This window comes from Zalophus californianus, chromosome 4, assembly GCF_009762305.2.
Source record: "Zalophus californianus isolate mZalCal1 chromosome 4, mZalCal1.pri.v2, whole genome shotgun sequence".
Taxonomy (NCBI): Eukaryota; Metazoa; Chordata; class Mammalia; order Carnivora; family Otariidae; genus Zalophus; species Zalophus californianus.
The window spans coordinates 75,141,665-75,167,095 of record NC_045598.1 but is presented as its reverse complement, the minus strand read 5'-3'; the positions used below and the strand labels follow the sequence as shown (position 1 = coordinate 75,167,095).

General features: G+C 41.3%; 1 protein-coding gene across 3 annotated transcripts in view; it reads right to left on the bottom strand.

Annotated features, from left to right (window-relative positions):
- Nucleotides 1-25,431, bottom strand: part of LRRC8C (leucine rich repeat containing 8 VRAC subunit C) — an 89,619-nt gene that overhangs the window by 23,393 nt on the left and 40,795 nt on the right. For all 3 annotated transcript variants that reach the window (XR_004820007.1, XM_027592524.2, XM_027592454.2), the window contains one exon: nt 21,627-21,768. Coding sequence is in view for 2 of the 3 variants with exons in the window: in XM_027592524.2 (XP_027448325.1) it covers nt 21,627-21,764 (138 nt within the window). In the remaining variant the exon portion in view is untranslated. The remainder of the gene's footprint in view (nt 1-21,626; nt 21,769-25,431) is intronic.

Here is a 25,431-nt window from a genome sequence, read left to right as displayed (position 1 = left end):
CCGTCTGATTTTATATGGCATTCTACAAAACAGGACAGAGAACAGATGGGCAGTTGCCAGAGGTTCACTGCAAAGGTTCACCACCAGGGAATGCCTTGGGCTATTGAGATTCTTCTGCATCCTGTTTGTGGTGGTGGTTACAAGAATTAGGCATGTTTTAAAACTCAAATATAGATCTTGTTTTGATAAAGAGTGCATTCTTGAAGATGGCAGGGCTAAATGCTATCTAATATTAACAGTACTCCACCAGCTTTTTAAAAAAAAATATTGTTCTTTCATCTACTTTGCACCCATCTGTGATTTCGTTTTATTTTTTAGGTGTCTCTTTTATGGATCTTAAAAAAATTCAAACTAATCACCTCTTTCTTTTTATAGTGATTTTAACCCATTACATTATTTTGCTCACTCATATTTGGATATTTACTGGTATTTGGATTTATTTCTGTATTTTTAAATTTTTATATATCCCTTTCCTTCCTTCTTCCTGCCTTCTGCTGCACTGATCACATTTTCCACACCTCCTATTTCCCATCCTGCCTCACCTGGTTAGTAAGGTGTAGACTGTATTTCTAGAAAAAGGCTACCTATAATTCTAAAAACATACACATTTATTTATTTTTTTTAAAGATTTTATTTATTTGACAGAGAGAGACACAGCGAGAGAGGGAACACAAGCAGGGGGAGTGGGAGAGGGAGAAGCAGGCTTCCCTCTGAGCAGGGAGCTTGATGCAGGGCTGGATCCCAGGACCTGGGATCATGACCTGAGCTGAAGGCAGACGCTTAACCGACTGAGCCACCCAGGCGCCCCTAAAAACATACACATTTAAAGTTTTCAGTATTGCAACCCCGCTCCAAGCATTTTTGAACTACCCACTGAACTACCTCATTGTGTTGTTCTTGGGCTTAGTTTCAGTTTTCTCCTGAAACACACATTTTTTTAAAAAAAATTACCTTTAGTTAGTTGAGCTTATTTATAGGTTTATGAAATCATACACTCACTTAGTTCCTGCATCTTCTCTAAGTAGATCTGTTAATAATTCTTTTATAAGGGTCTGTGGGCTGAAAGCTCATATACCTTATGTATCTGAATGTGTCTCTACTGCTTTCATTCTTGAATAATAGTTTAGAAAGTTATAAAATTCTCTGTTGATAGTAATTTCCCGTCAGCACTTTAGAATACTATTCCATCGTCTTCTGGCCTATATCTTCACTGCTGGGAAGCCTGCTGTCATCTCAAGTTTGTTCTCTAGTGGGCAATCTATTTTCCTCTATGGTAGCTTTTAAGATCTTGCCTTTAATCCCAGATCTTCTACAATTTCACTTTAATTTTGAATATATGTGGATTAATCCTGCTCAGTATCTGTAGCTCAGGACTCATCTTTCTTCAATTTTCGAAGACTTCAGCAAAATTTCTTTAAATATTGTTTCCACACTTGCTCCATTATTTCTTCCATTTTTTTCCTGTCATTCCTACTAGATGTATGTTAGAGCCTCTCAGTGATCCCCCCACGGGTGTGTGCACTTTTTAATCACTGCCTCTCTGTGCTGGGTTCTGAGAAACTCAGGACTCTTATCTAATTCATAGTCTTATTTTTCATATTTTTAAAATCAGTCACTTTTTTATTTCCAAACTTTCTAAATGTTTTATATCCATTTGCTCTTCTGTCCCAACCCCCCATTTTCTAATGTTATATCTTTATCTTTTTGACCACTGCGAGTGTATTTATTTGAACTTCATTATTTGGTTCAAAATGGAGTTTGGTCTCAAGTGATTCAATGGTCCAATGGCTAATTTTGCTGAGAGCCTTCTCTGAGCATAGTTTTCTTCCTGTGCCCTTGGTGGGAGGCTGTTTCTGAGATGGAGATGGTCCCCCACCATCTCTTGTGTGCTCTTCTGTGGTTTCCTGCACCCAACCCCCAGCCCCCTGACCCACCATTGGCTCTTATCACGGCATTCTGATGTTCTGCTCCGGTGTCAGGGTCTCACAGATCCGGTCGGGAAACAGCAAGCGGGCTGGCTCTGCTCCTGGTTGGGAGGCTTGGTTTCCTCAGAAGCACCGGTCCACCATCCAGTTACTTGTCATTCTTCTCCGCTTCCTTTTGGGAGGGGGGGCCTTTGGCTTCAAACAGTGACCAGGCTCCAGTCTCTTATCTTGTTGCGTGCATTTTTAGCTCCCCTTGCCAGGGGGAGATGGGGGAGAGCGGAGCCCCTGGCTGCTACCTCCCGCTGTTGGCTCACAGCCCGGCAGCTGCCTCAGCCCCACTCAGTAGTCCATTCCTGCTCCACAGAAGTGCTGTCTTGTTTTTGAGTCTGTGTATGCATTTTTTTAAAATCTCTTTTTATACGTCATCATGGCTATCTACATTGAACAGAGGGAGTGTTTTGAAGTACAATGCTTGCGTGTGTATGTTTTAATATGAAAATTTAGTCTCAAGACTAACATTATGAAGAATCAGCATTGCTTGGGTAGTGCCAGACAAGGCACACCTGTCATGCCAAATTCTCTCCCCACCAAACAAAGGTTGAATTTCTTTATACATCTCCCAATAACAGCATATGAGAGTACGTACTGTCCTACAACCTCAAGGATTAAGTCCATTGCTCTTTTTCTCTATATTAGAACCCCAAAATTATTTCTCTTGTCTAGACTTTAAGTCATGGTCATGACTATATTATCACTGAAAGTGAGAAAATGTGCTGCGTACGATGAAACAGCAGGTGTCATTCCAACATGCTAACTTGTGATCCAGGCATATTCTTTAGATTGGGGTTGACTCTTTAAAGAGGTAGTTTTTTTTTTTTTTAAGATTTTATTTATTTGTCAGAGAGAGAGAGAGAGAGAGCAGGAGAGGGAGAAGCAGGCCCCCCACCAAGCAGGGAGCCTGATGCGGGACTGAATCCCAGGACCCTGGGACCTTGACCTGAGCTGAAGGCAGACCCTTAACCGACTGAGCCACCCAGGCATCCCAAAGAGATAGTGCTTTAACTTGGTTATGGCCTAGTTACAAACAGATAGATGGCAGCCACAAAGAGGCAGATGGGCCAAAAGAAAGGTGATTAACTGTACCCTTTTCCCACCCCATAGATCCAAATACAGCTGATTCCAAAGGGTTCTACCCTGCAGCTAATCATCCAGATTTGCCCCCAATCTGACATCAAAAAAATCTCTCCTAACCCAAGAATGACCTAGCAAAAGAAACAGATCCTAAAGACCTATTTCCCAGGGCTTGTTCAGAGATACTAAGGATAGAGTAGTTTTAGTTTTATCAACTAAAACTTCTTGAATATCCACTCTATGCTAAGCAGCATAGGAAAATCAAGGAGGCATAACCAAGGTTTGCTGTTCGAAAAGGACTTACAATTCTACTGGAGAGACATAAAGAGTCATATGAAAAGTCAAACAGGGGTGCAAACAAGGCAGTATATACACCAAGTAAACAGCGTGGTAAGTACAATGAACACTCAGGCTTGGAGCAAGCAGGGTGGGCTTCATGGGGTTGGAGCACCTTCATTTGGACCTTGAAGCTACTGGACTTGGATAGGTTATGGGAGGGTTAAGGTCAGAACCTCGTGGGTCCAGAGGAAGGAACATAGGGTTGCACTTGGGAAGAGCAAGAGAAAAGATGCCAAAGATCGAGGGTGGCTCTTCCTCTCTGAGGTAGACTCATTTCTCCTGGGAGAAGGGAGAGAAATACAAGGGAAGGAAGTTAATTTTCATGTCTCTAAGTTATCAGTTAACGTACAAACTTACTGTCCCAGGAAGATGGTGCTAGAAGATAAAGAAAGCACCTATTCTCAAGAGACAATATTTGCCTCCATCAGTGACAGGATTTGCTCTGAAAATGCAGATTTTGTTTCAGGGCTAACTGCTGGAAATTTTTAGGTACAAACAAATCTTGTTGAGAAAGAAAAGGAACTGAAATGGTAGGAAAGATGGTTCTAAAAGGGTGAACATCTGAGTGCGTTCCTTCTCAGCAAATGTCCGATTCACACGTCCTGCTACTCTCCAAGGCCAGTGTGCGTGTGTTTGGGGGCAGTGACCACGGGAGGACAAACACAGACATCCCCAAGCACTGCACATGGCATCCCTCTCACCAGCACAAGCCAGCGTCTGTCTCTGGGGGAAATGGGAACGCGTATGTGCAAGGCTGTGGGCTTCCCTGTGTGCCACGGGCACGTTGTTTGCCTTCTCTTTGAGGGTGGTTGTCGAAAACTTACATGATGGACAGGTAATAACACACTGTGTATGGAGGAAGTGTACATATAGCCAGATAGTAACAAGAAAGAGAGAGAAAAAACACCAGTCTTAAGCAAATTGCCCAATTTAAAGGTGTTTATTAACAAACACAAGGGCTGAGTAAAATGTCTGTTTTTATTGGTTGCTCATTTTCCCGATAGCAATGGGGAAAGGAGAAGGAAAAAAAAGTCAGACCCTGGCACCTCTGACGCACGAGTCAATGTCCTTGAAGCAAAATTCAAGGGATTGGAGGGATGATGAACTGATTAAAATTTGAATTTTTGAATTTATGAATTCTCTTGGTGGTAAGGTATAGCAATAGTACACTTGCAATAGGGTTCATCTGTACACGACTAAAACCCAGGCATCAAGCACATCTCAAGTTCAGCGTTATCAGAAATTTCTGTGCTTGAGGGAATTGAATGCCATTAGTATGAGAGTAGAATTAAACACTGAAAAGTTAAGGCATGGTTTCCTGAGTCACTATGATACAGAATCCTTATTCCAGTTAAACAGAACTGGAACAGGGCGCCTGGGTAGCTCAGTCAGTTAATTGGTTGAGCATCTGCCTTTGGCTCAAGTCATTATCCCAGGGTTCTGGGATTGAGCTCCTTGCTCGGTGGGGAGTCTGCTTCTCCCTCTCCCTCTGTCCCTCCCACTGCTAGTGTGCTCGGGCACTCTCTCTCTCAAATAAATAAATAAAATCTTAAAAATAAAAGAACTGGAACAGTCTTTTAAGCCCTGGTTTGCCCCCATCATAGCACCTAAGGAAACATAGCGTAATTGCTCATCATTTTACCTCCTAGACCAGGAAGCCCTTTAAAGAGGGCTCCATCCTTACCAACACGGCCTGGCACAAATTAGGTATGCAATAAATATGAGGTGAATAAACAAACACATTTTCCCACCAAGGGAAACAAACCACAACAATGGCAAGCATGCACACTTATAAAATCGGATGCCACTGAACATCTGGAAATATTTGGCTTCTAGTTACCTTCCTCTGAGATGAAACAATTCATTTCACACATCTTCCAAATTGCCAAATGATGTCTGCCTAATGATTCCTAAAGCCGGAGCTAAGTGCTTACTCGTTTAAGATACACAAAGAGGGGGCCAGATTTGGGAGGCACTATCCATTTATTCCTCAGTAAAAAAGAAACCATCACATCTGCCTTAGGATCATGTCCACATTTGATACTTCCCTTAAAAAGGTGATTCTCCTACCACTGTAAATACAGACACTGACTTTTTGAGGGTAAGGATAACTATACATACTATAAATGTTATTTTATTTTAATTAATTATTTTTAGAGAGAGCGTGAGTGTGTACGATTTTGTGAGTGCAGTGGGGAAGGGGGAGAAGGAGAGAGAAAATCCTAAGCAGACTCCATGCCCAGCGTGGAGCCCCAATGCAGGGCTTGATCTCACGACCCTGAGATCATGACCTGAGCCAAAATCCACAGCTGGTCGCTTAACTGACTGAGCCACCCAGGCACCCCAAACGTTAATTTTTTTTTTAACCTTTGTTTAGCCTGAGACTTTCCAGCCATCAAGGACGCTCTCATTTCCTGTATCTTAGTGGTATCTACATTGCGTTTTCTTTTCCTTTCGAAGTCGGCTGCTCTGGGATGCAAAAGGAATTAGGGGAAAAAAAACTAAAAAAGAGGGAGTGGATCGAATTCAAAACTGTTTTTGCTTCATGGCATTTTTCCATAAGCCAAGTGGACTAGTGAATTATTTGATTCATGGCAATTTAAGATTTAAGCGGAAAGCATTTCAAAGTCAAAACCACGTAAGAAAATTTAGTGGATATAAAAAACTATGGATAAACATTAGGAACCTACAGTTAATGATTCCTAATAGAGTTTGTTTAAGTTGCCTGAGGAATTTAAAATATTTATAATTATGCTCTTGAAATAACGAAGGGAAAGCTCTATTTGAAGCAATCTCCAGGAACTAAAATCCTAGTTCTGTACTCACCTGACTTATCGCTGGACACCCTGAAGTTCACTGATAAATCTGTGAACAGGAGTAAGATGAAAGAAATTGGAGGAGTCCAAAGAGCAAACATAAATCCTCTGGACTACCTAGACAATAGTGTTGTACAACCAGCACAAATATGCATAATTCTAAACAACGGAAGCATACAAACAAAAACCTGTACTGAAAGGATTTTTTTAAAAACGGTCATTTATTTTAAAAATTTACTCCGGTAATCAAAGAATAAATTGCTACAGTACTCAGCAAGTGAATGATGTCAAGGCTGAGGTCAATCTTCTGTGAAGGAACAGATGGCATCGTTTATGAGAGAATACCAGTACCTTGTGAGGACATCATAGAAGGCTTGCAGGTAAGGCAAGAGTCATGGCAATTCTTAGTCATTTAGGTTTGTTGGATGGTAGGAAATCATCATGCTTTTTGGAAGCTAACCTCTCTGGACTCCAGAAATATCATTAATTTGGATAAGAAAGTTTCCACACACTCCAAGCAATAGATCTTTCACCACATAGGGTGAATTTCAGTTATGGATCTTTTTCTGACTTATCTAGATGGTTGACCTCCAGGCAGAATGCAAGACTCTTCTTTGTTCCTCCTTCCTTCTTTCTAGGAGAAATGGGGCTAGTAGAGATAGTAGCATTAAAGGAAAGGTAGTGAACCTTGGTGCTCAAAAGAGTTCAAGTGGCGGGAGCTCTCAAGTTCTGTTCGTCTGGACTCTCTCTTTAGAGCTTCCCTTGGGAGTCACCACTTTGAAGTCTCTCTCTTTTCTTCCTTGAAGCTGGTGAGATGTGATAGGTCTGGAGCTGCCTCTCTCTTGGAAGTGGACCGTACCTGAGGAAGGCCTGGGGAGGAGAGCTCAGACAAACTCTCCCCTTGGCTTTAGTGTGAATCAGCAATCTCCTCCTCCCTGCTTCCCCTCTCCCAGCCCTCCCTTCCCCCCTCGATCTCTTCCTTGCCCAAGTGTCCCCTTTCTTGCTCTGGGCAGGCAGAGCTTAAAGTGCAGGGAAAGAGGATAAGGAAGCTTCTTGAGCTGCCTCCCAGCCCCTCTTCATCCAGATCACATAGCCTTCGGTGCTTAGGGAAAGGAAAGCCTTGTGACTTATCTGAGGTCTGGCTTAGCTCACCAGGAGATGGATATAGTGACTTTGGGGCCAGCGTTGAACTTTCATCAAATGTTCTTTTGACTGGTCTTGTCCCCTGTCTACCAAGCTCCTGTATGGTCCTCTGGGAGAGGGAAGAATTGAGCATTTGGCCCTTTATCTTAGACCTTTCTCAATCTGTTTACCAGAGAACCCAACTAATCACACTTAGGCTATAAGGAAATGCACCAGATGTAGGCATTTGGAGTCTATAGTAAAAGAGACTAAAAATAATACATTTCTATTTTACCACCAATTTTTCACAATAGACTGTGAAATGGAAATGATGTCTATCCTGCTCATTTAATAAAACTGAGGCTCAGAAAAGCCATGTATTTTACCTAAAAACCTGTCTATAGGGGAGTTCATGTTTTCTGTTTGCATTTTGGGGGAAAGACTTAACTTTTCTCTTTAAATTTACTTGATGTAGCTGAAATTATAAAAATCAACCCAGGTTTTGCATTTCCAGTGAGCACATGAGGTTTCTTACAAGGTAAAATGATGATGTCATTGATGGCCTGTTTATTAGACAAAAGACTTGTGGTTGATGGTGCGGAATTTCTAAAAATATAAAATCAACTGACTAACCAATACAGTCATATACAAAAGTGATCCAGAAGGAGATATCTCTACATTTTCTCATGATGCGTTAAGTATTTCTGAGTCCAATATCTAGCACCTACATTTTATTTTCTTCTTTTTTTAAATTAAGTTTTTATTTTATTTTATTTTTTGAAGACTTATTTATTTGAGAGAGCACATGCCGAGGGAGAGGAGAGAGAGAATCCCGAGCCGACTCCACGCTGAGCGTGGAGGCCAACACAGGGCTTGATCCCACGACCCTGAGATCATGACCTGAGCTGAAACCAAGAGCCGTCACTCACCCAACTAGCCACCCAGGTGCCCCTTAAATTAAGTTTTTATTTTAATTCCAGTTAACATACAGTGTTGTATTAATTTCAGGTGTACAATATAGTGATTCAACAATTCCATATATCACCATAGCACCTACATTTTAAAAGTTAACATCAGCATCCTAAAACATTAGCTAACATATTTGAACTTAAAGCTACAGCGCCTTAGCTTTAGGTATCAGTGCAAAGAATCTCACCAGCTCTTAAGGACTAATATGCTTTGAGACATCAGCTCAATTTTAAAATAGCTGACCCTAATATTGCCAGTTAGCATAGTTTACTTCTTAGGAAAGCTAATGTTTAGAACTTGCTATTCCATGATGAAAAGTCACTATGCATATTTAAAAGACTTTATTCCTTTATTCTTTAGGAAGAAGAAATGCTGTTACATCAAAAACACCTGAGTCTTCATTTGCTAGAATCTTCCAAGTGAACATATATTAAATTTTACTTTGCCTCACAAACCCTATTCTTTGTAACACACCATAACACTTTCTTCTCCCGGGAATATAATTTAAATCATCCTACAGAATATTGACAAACTTGATTTCCCCAGGTGGACTTAAAACTGTTCTTCTTCCTTTGTAGTCATTGCAAACAATGGTCATTGAAATATGACCACGAGTGTGGGTGTGCACACACACTGCAACAATTATCTTGCATTTTAGATGGATGTATATGAATGTTTATTTTTGCAACAGTGTAAATATCTTCAGAGCCAAGACCAAGTTTTGTGTTGTCAGAACTTAGCTTGTAACATAGCATATAAAATAAAATGGTATAATGAATGAATGAATATGTTATTTTGCCTCTCCAACTATTCCTTAAGCTCCTTTGGGGCAGAGATGGAGCCTTAATTATTTTGTTTTTCCCATAATACCGAACACAGTCCTGGGCACCTAGTCACCATTCAATAAATACATACTGATTTATTCGTAGTTTCCTGGCAAAAATTTCATTGAACAGAATACTTCTCCCAATCACCACATATACTTAAATAAAAACTAGATATTAATCTATTAAGGATGTTATAGAAGAGATTTCTGTATTGGATGGGAACCTATAGTAAATCACCTCTAAATTCTCTGGCAATTCTGAAATTCTGCTGTTTTTATTTTTAAAAGAAATTTAATTAGTACAGGACTACAAACTTCAGAGAACAGAATAAACCGATATCATGAAATTATCACCATTATTCAAGAACCACTAAATTTTAAGTTAATTTTTAAAAATCCCTGAAAGACCAAAGTATACTAAAGAGTCAATGAACATTAAAAAAGCCCTCAAAAGTCCATTTGAAAACTGGTTGTTTAGAATGAAGAAACCATTTTCCCACAAAACAACATAGAGGTTTTTTAGACTCTTAGAGAAGCTCATAAAATCCCATCCCTGGGTACAAGGTCAAGTATTAATACTGTTACAGAACTTAATCACTGCCCATAATATAGTTTACTTTGGGATGCTGGCAGTATACTTCTCTGCACATCATCTGAATAAATGGGCAACTGTCTGGATAAGAAAAAACTGGTTTTCACCATGGCCGTCAACTACAATTTTATTATAAAACAACCACATATGGTCAAAACATAACAAATTCTCAGTTCTGTAAGATATATTTCACTGGTCTCACTGAACTGACTCTATAACTTGTTCTGCTGAGGTACCTCAGTATCTGGAAGTTTCTTTGCTATAAGAGCATGATATTTTTTTCTACACAAATTTTGCCTGTAGTTTTCTAGCACACGAAGGCGTATAACCGTATATAAGTCAGGATGAGTTGATCTCTCTCTAGCACATTATTGCAATACATCCTCAAAGGACATCCCCCCCCAATCTGATGCTCAAACACAGGGCCTATCTCACTTCTTTGTCACTAGGCTTATGCTAATTATTCTAAGAATGATGCCCTGCCCTCCCCTCCCCCCCCCCCCCCCCCCCCCCCCGGCCCCCGCCGCCGTACTTACCCAGTTCTAGAAGGCTGCGTTTAATCTCTGATATTACTAAAGGAAGATTACTTGTTACTGGCTGCTTTTTCCGCTTTGGGGGGAAGATCTGATTTTTATTACCTCTTCATTAATTACCCCACACAAAGCTTTTCTCTGGCAGTTTATGATTCAGTTTTAAGCAGCATGTTCATATAATTGGTTTTATTAAGACGGTCACTGAATTCTTAGAGCTGCTGAAGCATATTAATGCATCCACTCAACACATTTCTTGAGTGTGTGTCAAGTCTAAGACATGCAGGTGGGCACAAAGATGGATCAGACATGCATCCTGCCTTTTAGTAACTTCAAGTCTTGTAGGGACAATGAGATATGCTCTTGACATTTTCCACCACACACTCTGGCTAAAGTGTCAACAAAGGGTCATGCTAATTGCTTTAGCAATTCATAAGGTCCTAGGTCCCAAACGCTGTAGGATTAAATTCTTTGTCCTAAATCTCACGCGTCAGACTTAAATCTGAAAGCTTGTATCTAAGACCTCTGATATTTGTGGGAGCACAGTGCTCCACGGCACTAGTAGGTTTAGGTCAGTTTAGGTTAATACTGATGTCAAACCTGATGAAGAGGATGCAAACAAGAAAAATGTCAAGGGGCCACCCTCCCTGTGCTCCCTCTGGACCTGGCACACTGGCCTCTTCTGTTTCCTTTGCTGGCATTCTCTTCCTCTAGATACCCACATCCCTCCCTCTCTCAGTTCCTTTAATTCTGCTCACATGTCACCTTGTCAGAGAGGACTTCCTTGATCACTCTATTTAGAGTAGGATACTTGTCACTCTCTCTCCTTATATGGCTTTACTTTTCACAAAGCACTTATATCTGATATATTTTAAATTGTTTATTTATTTATTTTTTTTTTACCAGGGACTTGTCATTTTTATCACTGCCTGACCTCACTGCTTAGCACTATTTATTAAATGTAGAGAACAAAGGAACACTGTTTGCATGACACATGGATTCTTGGGTCATTCACTTTTTGGAAGGGCATCTCCAAGAAGAGAAAACTCACTACTTCACATGATATTTTCAGAAAGTTCTTAACTTTTTGAAGGTCTGGGTTTGTACTGAGCCAAAATCTTCCCTCCTAAAACTTCTGTTACTGGTTCTATTTGCTGTTCTAGGACACATGGAATAATTTTAAGCCATTTCGATTTTCCACAGGGCACCTCTTCAAGTATCTGCTGTCTATTCTCATGTTCCCATCAATCTTCTCAACTTTAGGCTAAGCATACCTTCTACCAGGCCTCAGACAGGGGGTGTGGGTTCTCTCTTGTACTGGTCACAGTCTCTTAAGTTATAGTGTGAGATACCCACAAATGGATATACTATCTCTGTGATTCAAAGGTCTCAGCCCCTTTCCGCAGCTGTTAGATGTGCTCAGTGTACCTTAGCACTTGGCAAAAACTGTCTCATCTGCTCTTCCTTGCTCACTCACCCCTTCATTCCACAGAACGAATTCTAGTGAGTGCTTACACCAGCCTGCTACTATTCTTTGTCCTGGGGATAGAGGATAAACCTGACATGAGGCATGGCCTTATGGAGTTTATATCACTTAGAGGTAATTCTTCCAGCTAGATTTTTGCTTTTGAAACAAAAGGATGATGAATCTTACAGCTAATGATTCTTCTACTTATGGAATTTGGAGTTAAGAAATTCCCGGCTTGGAAAAAAAAAAAAAAAGAAGACATTTCCAGGTTGTGAAAAACAATAGAAATATTTGCACAGAAACTTAGAAGTTTACAACTGAAAAAAAGGCTGAGATTTAAATGGAGCACCTGACTCATATTCCATAAAGAACATTTAAATAAATTAGTTCATACCGTTGGGGTGGTGTGTGTGTGTGTGTGTGTGTTAGGGAGAGGGGAACCTCAAGGGCAGAGGGTTGAATTATCCATATTCCTCAGTGCATAGTAATTATCATTCCTGCCATGCCTCTTCCTCCCTCCCTCTCTTCTTCCTCCCCCTCTGTCTCTTTCTTTCTTTCCTTTTATTCCTTTATGCCATTCTACTCCCCATCACTGCCATAAGTGAACACCTGTCATATAAATTTTGGTATAAGTTTATCAAGTTTCTAAAAAAATCAAATTGGAATTTTATTAATATTGCTTTTAATTCATAAAATAATTTGTGGGGACTGGATCTCTTTGCATTATCAATTCTGTGCTATCTAAGGACATATAATATCTCTCCATTAATTCGAATTGTCTTATATGTCATTTACTAGACATTTTAAAGTTTTCTGTGAAGTTCCCGTGTATTCTTGGTTAGCTTAATTCCTATATATGTGAGAGTTGTTATTTTGAATGGTATCTTATTTTTTTGTTAAATCTTCTAGTTGGTATGTATCTTCTAGTTGGGAGTGCTTTATTACATATTTTAAAAAGTGAGCACAAAACAATACTGGGTTAATTTTTTTTAACCATACAAAGGCTAGATTCCAAAACAATAGAAATTATAAAAATAAACATAACAAAAGTGCAAGAGTTTATAAAGGAAAACGGTACTGTAGAGGAAGAAAGAGCAGCACTCTTTATATTAAACAGAAGACTACAGATACAACCTAGAAACTTACTAGCCTTACAATTAAAATGTAGTCCCAGTATTAGCCGAATCTTTATCTCAGGGCCCCTGTGTGGATGAGAGGACCCATATGTTGTCAGTGTCCTCAGTGAAATGGGAAGGAGGGGACTTCAAGAGGAAGCAAGTGAGCAGAGGAGGACTAGTCGGTCTGTCTGGCTGATAGGATTAGAGGACTGGAGAAGGTCTCCAAGTGCAGGGTCCTGATAAGAAGCACAAGATTATGCCCCCCATATCAGAGCAAACCTACTCGACAGAGACCTTTAAATACAGGTCTTGGTGACTTATAACCCAGGATCAACAACAGAGACTAAATATATGGTAAATCTCATTTGCTTCTTATAGGAAAACACACACACACACACACACACACACACACCCCTAAAGTCTATCAGTGCTGTGTTATTTGAGGGAAAAGATACAGTATTAAACAGTCAATAGGTAACATGATCATAACAATCCATAATAGTGAGATAAAAAGAAATGTTCCTCATTCACTAACTGGCATTGCATGGCTCTAGATTATCTAAGAAAAGCATTTAGATTTATGCCCATGTTAAACCCCAGAGGATGAGGTGAAAGGCACTCATATATTATATTCGTGGCCAGGAATTCACTGCACATTAAATTGTCAAGGTGATAGATGACAAGAGTAAAGTTCTAGGGAAGATCAAAAGTATCAGTTTGAATAAACCACCATAACAAGGAAGTCCTAACTAAGGCATATTTTAGTTACTTAGATGCAACGGGGACTTTGAAATAGTGTTTCCCTTACAGCATCCACCACCATCCTACAGAGATGGGAAAGGCTGCTCTTTAAAATTATTTTCTCCATCAAATGATTTGTTTTACATTCCTCAAAGACCCCAAGTAGAATGGTGACATGAGGTACACAGAAACTTTATAAAACAGATCATAGATGAGGGCTTCATTTTCAGTCTACCCATTAGGGCCATCTGCTCTTTCAATCAGAATTCTGAGTTTCACCTAAAATAATAGGCTAATCTAAGTAAGAATTTCTGAGTCTCCATCTCTAAATTCAAATTTGACAAAAGACAAAGATCTGCTAGAAATCCAGATAGGATGGGACCGAGGGTGGGGTAAGGAGACAGAAGCCGGAATTCAGGGCACGTTATCAAAATGAACTCCTCTGGAGTCATCCTGGAGTCCATCATTTTTATCACCTCTACTTTCCAGTGAACTGCCTGTGAGTCTTTTCACCCGCAGGCCATTTGCTGTGGAGTTGACACTGACGGCTCTATTTCAGAGAAGCAGAATTTACCTCAGTAAATTGCACCAAAAATCAAGGTGGGGATTGACTCTGACCAACAAGCTCAAGTGTCCCAAACTCCTCTCCAGGGTGACCCTGCTGGCCAGACTACACCTGGGGATAGGCTTAAGTCCCCAGGGATTTTTTGGTAGGTGCTTTCAAGTCATTGAAATAATTCTCTTGGTTTTCTTTGCTTTCCTAATTCAGAAAGCAGGAAATGTCTTTCTTGTGTAACAGTCACAAAGCAGTCCCCTTGGACTTCTAGGGGGCTTGTTTCTTCCAGTTCCTGTTTCTGGTTTCTAACTACTAACTCTATATTTGGTAACAGCCTGCCTGTGGGCTGTTTTGGATTTGGTCATAATAAGATAACCTGGAGTCACGGAGCAGAGATCTAAAGCAATCTTATTTTTCCAGGAAGCAATGTGTTGACCTTTTGGGATTTGTTCCATTTTATTGAGTGTGTTGAGTTTTGAATAGTGTTGTTTATGGCACAAAGTTGGGTGTTTACACGATTGGTCCTTAAGGGTGTATGACTGTACAGGAATGGGATATGTACAGTCTCCTGGTTTACAATGAGTTTACATGTGCTTCTAAATGTGCACTGATATCATCTAAGGAATGCTTTTTATACCTGCTCTTATTGATGGCAGCCTCAAAAATAGCTACTTGCTTGGAAATGGACCAATATTTGTCAGAAGAGTAAGACGCGAGTGTTGACTGTAAGCCTTTTTCATCAGGGCCAAAAGGAATGGACACCGATAACAATGGATTCGTAGGTAACAACTTCCTCCTTTCTCCAGCATTTTCAAAATGCAGAGTGTCAAACCTCTACGAACACAAGATATTTTTAAAAGATTTTATTTATTTATTTATTTTGAAGAGAGAGAAAGCACATGAACATGCGTGCACAGGGGAGAGGAGGGGAGGGAAAGGAAGAAAGAGAAACGCAAGCAGATTCCGTGCTGAGCTCAGAGCTGAGTGGGGCTGGATCCCATGACCGACACTGAGATCAAGATCTGAGCTAGGGGCGCCTGGGTGGCTCAGTTGTTAAGCGTCTGCCTTCGGCTCAGGTCATGATCTCAGGGTCCTGGGATCAAGCCCCGCATTGGGCTCCCTGCTCGGCGGGAAGCCTGCTTCTCCCTCTCTCACTCCTCCTGCTTGTGTTCCCTCTCTCGCCATGTCTCTCTCTGTCAAATAAATAAATAAAGTCTTAAAAAAAAAAAAGAAAAAAGATCTGAGCTAAAACCAAGAGCCGGACGCTCAACTGACTGAGCCACCCAGGCGCCGCCGAACACAATATTTTAGGAATAAACAATCAACTTTTACTTGCCATTGGAAGAAGCCATTTCAAAAAGAGTTGAAAAGCTATCGTACTACTGTTTTATCACCACTGAGTGCTCTTGAAACCCTACCTTAGATTTTGCTTTGTCATGTGTTTGAACCATAGGAATAACTTGTTTTGTAAATAAGATCAGAAAGAATGATCACACTTCCATTTTACAAAGGGAAACCGAAGGCATAAAAACCTATTTTATGATATGATTTTAATGATTATTTAAGTATTTAAACTATTGCCTTGGAATTGGGAAAGGAATTTCAGTTTCACAGAGAACCTTTTGTTTATGATATTACCAGTCATTAAGCCAATTTCAGAGGATTATATGAGAACTAAAATAAGAGCTCAAATTCTTCCCCTAAGGAACATTATTTTCAACATTATTTGTAATATGGACATATAGGATGTTTTTACTTTCTTAAGTAATTTATACCATATTTTATTTTTTGTTTCTTTAATGTTTACTATAGGTTGAAAGTCATTCTTTTTTATGGCAGGTATATAGTGAATAATCTTTTAGAAAATCTAAGATGTAATTCAGGATATTCATTCTTTCTATTTTCCCTTTTAGCCATTTTGCACTTGTTTTTATACTTAAGATCCTGTTTCACAAGCCAATATTTGGCCCTATGATCTGTGCAACTGTCATGATTCCATATTATTCCACAGCAGTGTGCACAGGGGTGAAAGGTACAGGCTGGAGAATCAACAGCAGATCTGAACATATTTTGCATCCCTTCTGGCTTTGGGACAAGTTACCTAATCTTTCAGTTGAAAATTCTCATCTGAAAAATGGGACTAATCTACCTCTACAGTTTTCTTCTAAAGAGCTAAAGTACACAGAGATTCTAGGACAGGTTCCCTTATCAGGGTTACTCAGTGGAAATGCTATCAGCATTCTGGATAAGACAATTCTTCTGCTGTGTGGGAATGTTCCACCCCACTGCAGGATGCCCCCTAAAAGGCCATGAGTACCCATCAATGAGGGCTTTGTAAAATGATCAGGTCTTCTGTTTGTGTTTATTTTCCTTCCATTCCTTTAATATATATATACATATATATATATACAAAATATACAAATACAAATATACGAAACCATATATATATACTAAACCATATATATATATATCACACACACATATATATAAATCATATATATATATAAAATCATGCATTGAGACTTAGCTCAATTTTCATCTCAAGTCCCTAACTTCCAGCAGCTGAAATGACATCATATTTAATGTTCTTGAAGTCTACTGCCATTGAGGTGCACTGAATGGCACCACTTAGGGATTTCTATGATCTTTAGACTATTAGCAATCTGAAGGCTGGGCTGTACTGTATTTCTCTTTCAGCGTCTAGCACCCCACACAATGCCTGACATATTGTGGGTACTTAGGGATGTTTGTTGAATCGAATGGTCTACTCCCTATGAATTCTGAGCCTGGAAGCCTTCACATTCTGATGTAATCTTCCTTTGAGGCATTTCACACTGTTGAGAGCTTTGACATCTCAGACACACTCCATGGATCTAGTTAACTGAGGTCTGTTTTCTTTTAAAGGCTGTAAGGATGAAACAGGCCTGTGTGTGAAAGGCCCGGGGTACGTCACTTTCTGATGAGCTGTAGTGGCGCTGGGCGGGGTGCTCCGTGGGGAGCACCAAGAGCCACTGCACAGCAGAGAGACATGACAGGGCTGTGCTCCAGGAAGATGACTCTGACCACGGCACAGGAAGAGATGATCAAGTCATGCTTGAACTGACTTGAATTCATTCACTTGTCCCTTCTGAGCTCACTGTGGGCACACTTCTTAAATGATGTTCATTATAGACATTTTCATAGGTTCAAGCTCTTGTTTTCATTTTGGTCCAAGTGAACTACTAGTTCTTTTTTTTTTTTTTTTAAGATTTTATTTATTTATTTGAGAGAGAGCACAAGAGAGCACGAGCAGGGGGAGGGGCAGAGGGAGAAGCAGACTCCCCGCTGAGCAGGGAGCCTGACTCGGAGCTCGATCCCAGGACCTTGAGATCATGACCTGAGCTGAAGGCAGATGCTTAACCAGCCGAGCCACCCAGGCGTCCCAAACTACTAGTTCTTATAAGACACTCGGTGCAGTTTCCCCTTTCTGTGTTTCATCCTGCCATGGGATACACAAATGAGAGAAATGATTCCCACACTCTGTAAGCAGGTCCTGTGGCAGGGCCAGGTGCCATGACATGGTAATATAGTAAAACAGACGGGGTTCTCCTGTCCATGTCACCTCCCTCTCTAGTTCCCAAACCAGCCATTCTAAATATCTGCCCTTCTCCTTGAGGACCTTACTCCATGCCTTCCTTGTTGCCACATCCTGCCACCTCCCTGACCCTCACCAGCTCCCCACAGATGTGTTGCTGTCTACCTCACCGAAGTCATAAGGCATAAACTCCCATCTTTCTGTGCCTCTCCCCCCTCCCCCGACAAAATGCATCTATAGCCATCATTCCTGATCTGGTGGAAGATGCCCCTTCCCCCAAATCAAGGGTTATCCCGCCACCTGGATCCTGAATCCATCACCTCCTTCTCTGTGAAGACGACCATCCTTCTTCACCTACCCTGAACTCCTCAGTCTTATATACAACTGCTGACTTAACAGGTCTACTTGGATATCTAGTTATGCTCAAAAAACAAACTTTTCCCAGATGCTCAGGCCTGAACACCTTACAGTCACGATTTCTTTCTTTTTCTTCATATATCACATTCCATCTTTCAGCAAATCTTAGTGTTTATCCTTCAAAATATATCCAGAACCACAGCTTCAATGCTGGTGCAAGCCATCTGATTCATGTCTTGCCTGGATTATGGCACTGGCCTTCTAAATAATCCCTCTGCTTCCACCCTTGCCTCTTACACTGTGTTCTTAACAACTGGAGTGGTCCTGTTGAAACACAGATCTGATACTGACAACCTTCTGCTTGAACCTCCAAACATGTCCCACTTTGCTCAGAGCAAGGCCCAAACCTTTACAGGGGCCAACAAGGTCCTACGTGATCCACCACTGTGGCCTCTCAGGCCTTATTCTTCTACCTGCTCCTCCCTCACTCTGCCTCAGCGCCCCAGCCTTGAGGCTCTTCCTCCAGCATGCCACGGACACCCCTGCTTCAGGCCTGGAACATCACCGGCGGTCTTTCTAGGTTCATCTCAACACTCAGACTCTAAGATTATCCTAACACTCATCTGACCCTGAAATCACTTAGAAAGATCCAGGAATAAAGTCACAGCTTGCCAGCAAAGCAGCATCAGGCTTTCTACCTTTGGAGGAAACTTCATAACTGTGTATGGTCCAGACCCTGCCCAGGACCTCGTCGTTCCACGAGCCCCTCCTCCCAGATCATCTCAGGCACAAGGATAAGAGATCCACTGAAGGTGGGGTCTGCCTTTACCCTGGCTTAAAAGCCTTATGCTCCAAAGGGACTGATATCGGTTGTAACTCAATAGATACCCTTTCTGTGCGTCAAGGGACATGCCCATTTAGAGGTGTCCCCATAATCACAGAAGTCCCGTGGTGTGGCTTCCTCCCAGGCATCTGTCATTCTGCCAGCCCTGATGCAGTTGACCAAACAGCAGTCATTTCTACCATCAGCAATGTTGCCTAGTAACACAGCTAACATTCTACTTTTATCAGGTCTCCCGGGAAACAGAGCTAGAAAGTTGAGAAAGTCAAATGTCAAATTCTCCTGGAGAAGGGGAAGGGATCTGTGAACACTTTGTCCATGTGTCTCTTGCTTTTGCTCTTCTCTCTGCCGGGGAGGCTCCTCCCTGGACATCTGCCTGGCCTGCTCCTGCACTTCCTTCAATGCCTTCATCAGAAGTCACCTTCCCAGGGAAGGCTTCCCATTGGAGAACTGCAGCTCCTAACATCACCTGCTGAGACCATCCCCGTATGCTCTCCGTTCTTTTCCATTGTCCTTATTGCCTTCTAATATATATAATTCACTAACTGGTTTTTTTCTTATTTGGCTTTCCCACAGAATTTAAACTCCATAAGGCGGTGATATTTGCCTTTTACTTTTTCCTCCTGCATTGATAATTCTTAGCACCTAGGACAGTGCCTGGGACACCGTAGGTTCTTCAACAACCAATTGTTTTATTTACTAATGAACGTATGTCCTTTCTCTCTTTCAAGCTCTAGTTTTTCACTGGCATCCTTTTTGAGGGGTAAGGGAAGGGCAAAATGTTTTCAGGCTACAAAAAAAGAGCAGCGTGGGGTTAGAGATTAAGAGGAGAGAATTTGGGGTCAAACTGCCTGGGTCTCAGCAAGCAACCTCACCTTGGAGGTTTCCCTAAGCTCTTTGAGCCTTTGTTATCTCACTGGAAATGGGGATAATAATAGTACCTACATCTTACAGTTGCCATGAGGATGAAATGAGTTAAAATATGTGTGAAGTATTCAGAAGAGTACCTGACACTTAGGAAGCACTATGTGTTAACTATTATTGAAATCCTTTTTTTTTTTTTAAGGGAGGGAGAGAGGGGGTTGTTGGGGAGGGGCAGAGGGAGAGAGAGAATCCTAAGCAGGCTCCACGCCCAGCACAGAGCCCTATGCAGGGCTCTATCTCATGACCCTGAGATCATGACTCTCTCAAGTAAATGAATAAAAATCTTAAAAAAAGAAAAAAAGAACTGGAACAGTTCAAACCCTGGTTTGCCCCCTATCACAGCACCTAAGGAAACATAGCATAATTGCTCATCATTTTACCACCTAGACCAGGAAGCTCTTTATTTTTATTTTTAAAAAGATTTTATTTATTTATTTGAGAGAGAGAGAGAGAACATGAGCAGGAGACAGGAGCAGAGTGAGAAGCAGGCTCCCAGCTGAGCAGGGAACCCGACGCGGGGCTCCATCCCAGGACCCTGGGATCATGACCTGAGCCGAAGGCAGATGCTTAAGCAACTGAGCCACCCAGGTGCCCTTCCAAGTTTTTTTTTTTTTTAAAGATTTTATTCATTTACTTGAGAGAGGGCAAGAGTGAGAGAGAGCACAGAGGGAAAAGGAGAAGCAGATTCCCTGCTGAGCAGGGAGCCCCATGTGGGGCTCGAACCCAGGACTCTGGGATCATGACCTGAGCTAAAGGCAGACGCTTAACCAACTGAGCCACCAAAGCTCCCTGGTTCTCCAAGTTTTAATACAGCCATCCCCTTTTCTCTCTTCCCCAAGCCCAGTGCTCCTCCTCTGTACTCCCCTAGTGTTTTATGGATGCCTCTATCATAGTATAACACTTATTGCTGGCTTATTTAGTTTTACCTGAGAAATGAACTGCTTTTATATATATCTTCAAACTACAGTGCCTGGCACATAACAGGTATGCAAAAAGGATCTGGATTCAATATATGAATATATAGCATCTACATAGAATAAATTTTGGTTGGGTTACACTTTAATTCAGAAATAAACTTGGGGAGGGGCGCCTGGGTAGCTCAGTCAGTTAAGCATCTGACTTGATTTTGGCTCAGGTCATGATCTCAGGGTCATGAGATTGAGCCCTGTGTTGGGCTCTGTGCACAGCGCTGAGTCTGCTTAAGGTTCTCTCTCTCCCTTTGCCCCTACCCCCACTCACACACTCATGCATGCGCACATTCTCTCTAAAATAAATAAATAAAAAAAAAATCTTAAAAAAATGGGGTAAAATAATGTCACCTCAAAATGTCAGTTCTTTCAGAAAATCCTATGAGGGGTTAGTATGAGACGTAAAGAAAAGAAAAAGGTTCTATTTTGGCCATAGAAATGACACTGTGGCTGTACATGCTATATTTTACTATATTTTACTATAAACCCAACTTTGAAAGATAAGGTGTTATCAGTTATTTCCAGGACTCTTTCTTCCCCTAAACAAAACACAAGATAACTTGATGTTAGTGGCATCAAGTATTACTTGACCATAGGCAACTGTTGTTTGGGCTCAGTGAAGTCTTCCAAGTACCATATTTACCTTATTAGGAAAGTTCAGTAAATACATGTTTTGGGCTCCCTGCCATGACTACAAACACCACACACAGGCAGAGAAGGGCAACTAGTACTTACGTAGTTAAAAATCACACTGCCAGCTCTTTTTAAAGGTCTCAATAGCTTAGTGTCTTGCTCCGGCTTCTGTTCTGACCTGAGTCTAGGCACCTACCTGGAGAGTACACCCGAACACGCCGATCATCAGCATAGCCACCGAAAGGTAGTCGGTAAACACATCCCACCACGGTTTCAGCACACGGAAGGCAGGCTGCTGCTCAGAGAACTGCCGGAATTCTGTCACCGGAATCATGTTGCTGAGAAAGGAAAGGCTGTGAGTTAATTTATCTTCAGGCACAACACACCGCATTAACAGTATTCGAAATGCTGCTCCAACCCGTGAGAAACAGTCTGGATCCGTCCAGGAGTTGTCATGGCACCTGAGTGTCTTATGAAGCCAATGAAAAACCATAAAATGAAATAGAGTCATTTCCACATGGAAAACGCAAGTCCTTTATTGACTATTATCCCATAAAGTGGGTTCCCTTTGGCTCCATGTGGACCAGAGAGACCACGGTCAGGGCAGAGCATTATTTCCTGGACTCTTCCTTCCCCTAAACAAAACACAAAGGTGTCAGAGAGAACAGAGCCTAACCTTTGAAATGTTTCTACTATTTATCTTACCACCCTGCGTGGCTGCTTTAAACTCTCTTAAATGTAATCTCAGCATTGGTTTGTGTTATTTACTGATCTCTCTTTGTAAAATAATAGTGCTTGCTACCTGGGAAGGCAGATGACTTTGCCACATGGTCCTTGTCTTATGAGAGAGAAGATCTCATCGGTGGTGGTTACCGTAGGGGGAGGGGATGCTTTGGAAAGGACTTCCTTTTTTCTTGCCTCCCATTTTTTTTTTTGTCCCTGTGCTTTTGACTTGATTTCTTTTCTCTATTTTCTGTATTCCTCATACTTCACCGTGGACCTCAAATTCATCCTGATTTTCTCTTCTGAGAAATCAGTTGTCCTTGGAAATGTCTCTCTCTCTCAAAATAACAGAAGATAAATGAAGAGGATGCACGTGAGACTCTGGAGGGAAGGGGCAGGAGGACACAGCCGCTTCTAGCCTGCGTTGTACTTCCTCATGGCTCAGTCCCACTGCCTTTACTGTGATCCGGGACTTGAAGTTCGTCATCCTGCTACTGTGAGAAGGAATGTTCTTTTCTTACCTCACGGCAACGAATAAGGGTAGCTAGCCTATGTGAGACAAAAAGAACATTTCTCTCCCTTTTGCCACCTTTGGATCCGATAATCTAGTTCTCTGCATCCATCCTTGTTACTCCGTCTTAATTAAAGAACAAGGGCAACGCTACCTTGGCTGCTTATTCTCCCAAGCCTTGTTTGTGTTATGGATCTTTCTTTCCTGAATACTGAATTAAGGGCTGTACAATAAACAGCCCAAAGCAAAGCAAAGCAAAGCAAAACATCTTCTTTGAGATCACAGGTGGTTTATCTTTGAAAACTATTATCATGTTATCCATTCTGTCTTGTTTCTTTAGCTGACTTCCTCAAGCAGTGATTCGTCTTCTTTTTGGATTTGTTCCTTAAGATGATGTTGAAAATTTCAACTGCCTGGTGCTGCTATCACCTATGACCCACCTACCTGACATCTGTGTAGCATTTGATATGACCTCGTTTTTTTATGATTTTCTCATTTTAACAAAATGCAACTTTCCTAACTCCATTCTGTTACTTCCGCTGGCCTGCAGGCTTCTTGAAGGAAGAACCTATATGCTATGCCTATGTGTCCTCAAAACATAGGTTGCCAGCAAGCCACACAACCTAAATAAAGAATTTTCGCAGATTCCCAGCATCCCTGACGTTTCAAACTAGTTCAAAGTTTGATGTCCTGACACTTCGTGACCTCTTTGCCTCTCCATGAATCATTACAACCTTACTGCCCCAAATGTTTCCTAGTCCCGAAGGCTCCAGTGGCAGTCACAGAGGCTCTCGGTCCTCTTCACCCCCAAGTTCTGCTTCAGATGCTCCTGTCCTATTCTATTTCACATTCCCATCACTCACCACAGTCCCCGGCAAACAGGAGGAGACCCTGAACAACTGTTGTTGAATGAGTGAGAGCCTTCCGATGCTTATTCATGGAGGGGTGCTCCTCCGCATTAGATCGGAGGTGAGCCCGGCCACTGCCGGGACAGCGCTAACCAGAGCAGCACCTGCGCTCGGGTCTATATTCTTGGATGGATTTCTTGGTTGTTTCCTTCACGGTAAGTTCCTGTACCCCTTGGGGGGAACTGGGCTTGTTCTTTAAAGTGAGGAACAATTTGAGGAATAAAATGCACCATGTAGAGCAGTGGTTTTCAAGTGTTTTGATCTCAGGACCCCTTCATGCTCTAGTAGTGAGAAGGACCTCAAGGAGCATTTTTTTAAAAAAAGATTTTATTTATTTATTTTACAGAGAGAGAGAGAGATCATTTCTGGCAGCAAAGAGTATCAGTAGCTTTTCTTGAAGCATTAGGCTCACTTTATTCATCTTGAGAAGATATCTTCCACATACTAAAGTCTGAAAAATCAGTTGTTTTATTCAAATAAAAGTAGTGTAATACGATAAAGTAGCTAATTCAACTTTCAACTCAAATAAGGACTTTTCCTTGAGACAACCATTGTACTGTGCAATGCAGCAGAAATGCTCTATGTATTCTCCATCATACAGTGCATTAATACAATATGTAGTCATGGGCTGTGTTATTAAAATAATTTTTATTGGGTCAATAAGGACATGAAATGAAACTGGTATTATTTTTAAAGTTGTAAGTGTATGCCAGTGAAGAATATAATCACCACAGTACAGTCTGAAACCTCTATCTTGTTTCATGCTAAGGTGCCCACCATCACTTTTGCATCATAAGTGAAAAGGGCAAAAAAAAAAAAATCTTAGCATTAAAAAATAGTTTTGACCTTGTGGACTCCCTAAAAAGGTTTAGGCCACCAGGGTTCCACGAACCACACTTTGAGAAGGACTGAGGTAGAGGCTTGCTGTTCTTTTCTTTATCTGCAGCTCTTGTTAAAAAAGCAAACCCTGGGCACTCAGACTAAGCAAAGTTCTCTGAGTCCTTGGCCAAGTTGCCTTCACAGGCACTAGTCTCTTAATATGGAAAATAAAGACGAACTAAGGAACTTAAGTATTATGCACTGCCTCGAATACTGGCACAGCCTAATTAAGATGGGTCCTTAGAAAGAAGACATACACATGACCAACAGCACATGAAAAAATGCTCAACATCACTCAGCATCAGGGAAATACAAATCAAAACCACAATGAGATACCACCTCACACCAGTCAGAAAGGCTAAAATTAACAAGTCAGGAAATGACAGATGTTGGCGAGGATGCGGAGAAGGGGGAACCCTCCTACACTGTTGGTGGGAATGCAAGCTGGTGCGGCCACTCTGGAAAACAGTATGGAGGTTCCTCAAACAGTTGAAAATAGAGCTACCCTATGACCCAGCAATGGCACTACCAGGTATTTACCCCAAGATACAGATGTAGTGATCCAAAGGGGCACCTGCACCCCAATGTTTATAGTAGCAATGTCCACAACAGCCAAACTATGGAAAGAGCCCAGATGTCCAACAACAGACGAATGGATAAAGAAGATGTGGTGTGTGTATATATATATACATATATATATATACACACACACACAACAGAATACTACTCAGCCATTAAAAAAATGAAATCTCGCCATTTGCAACGACATGGATGGAACTAGAGGGTATTATGCTGAGTGAAATAAGTCCATCAGAAAAAGACAATTATCATATGATTTCAATCAGATGTGGAATTTAAGAAGCAAAACAGAGAAGCATAGGGGAAAGGAGGGAAAAATAAAACAAGGCGAAATCAGAGAGGGAGACAAACCATAAGAGACTCTTATTAATCAGAGGAAACAAACTGAGGTTTGCTGGAGG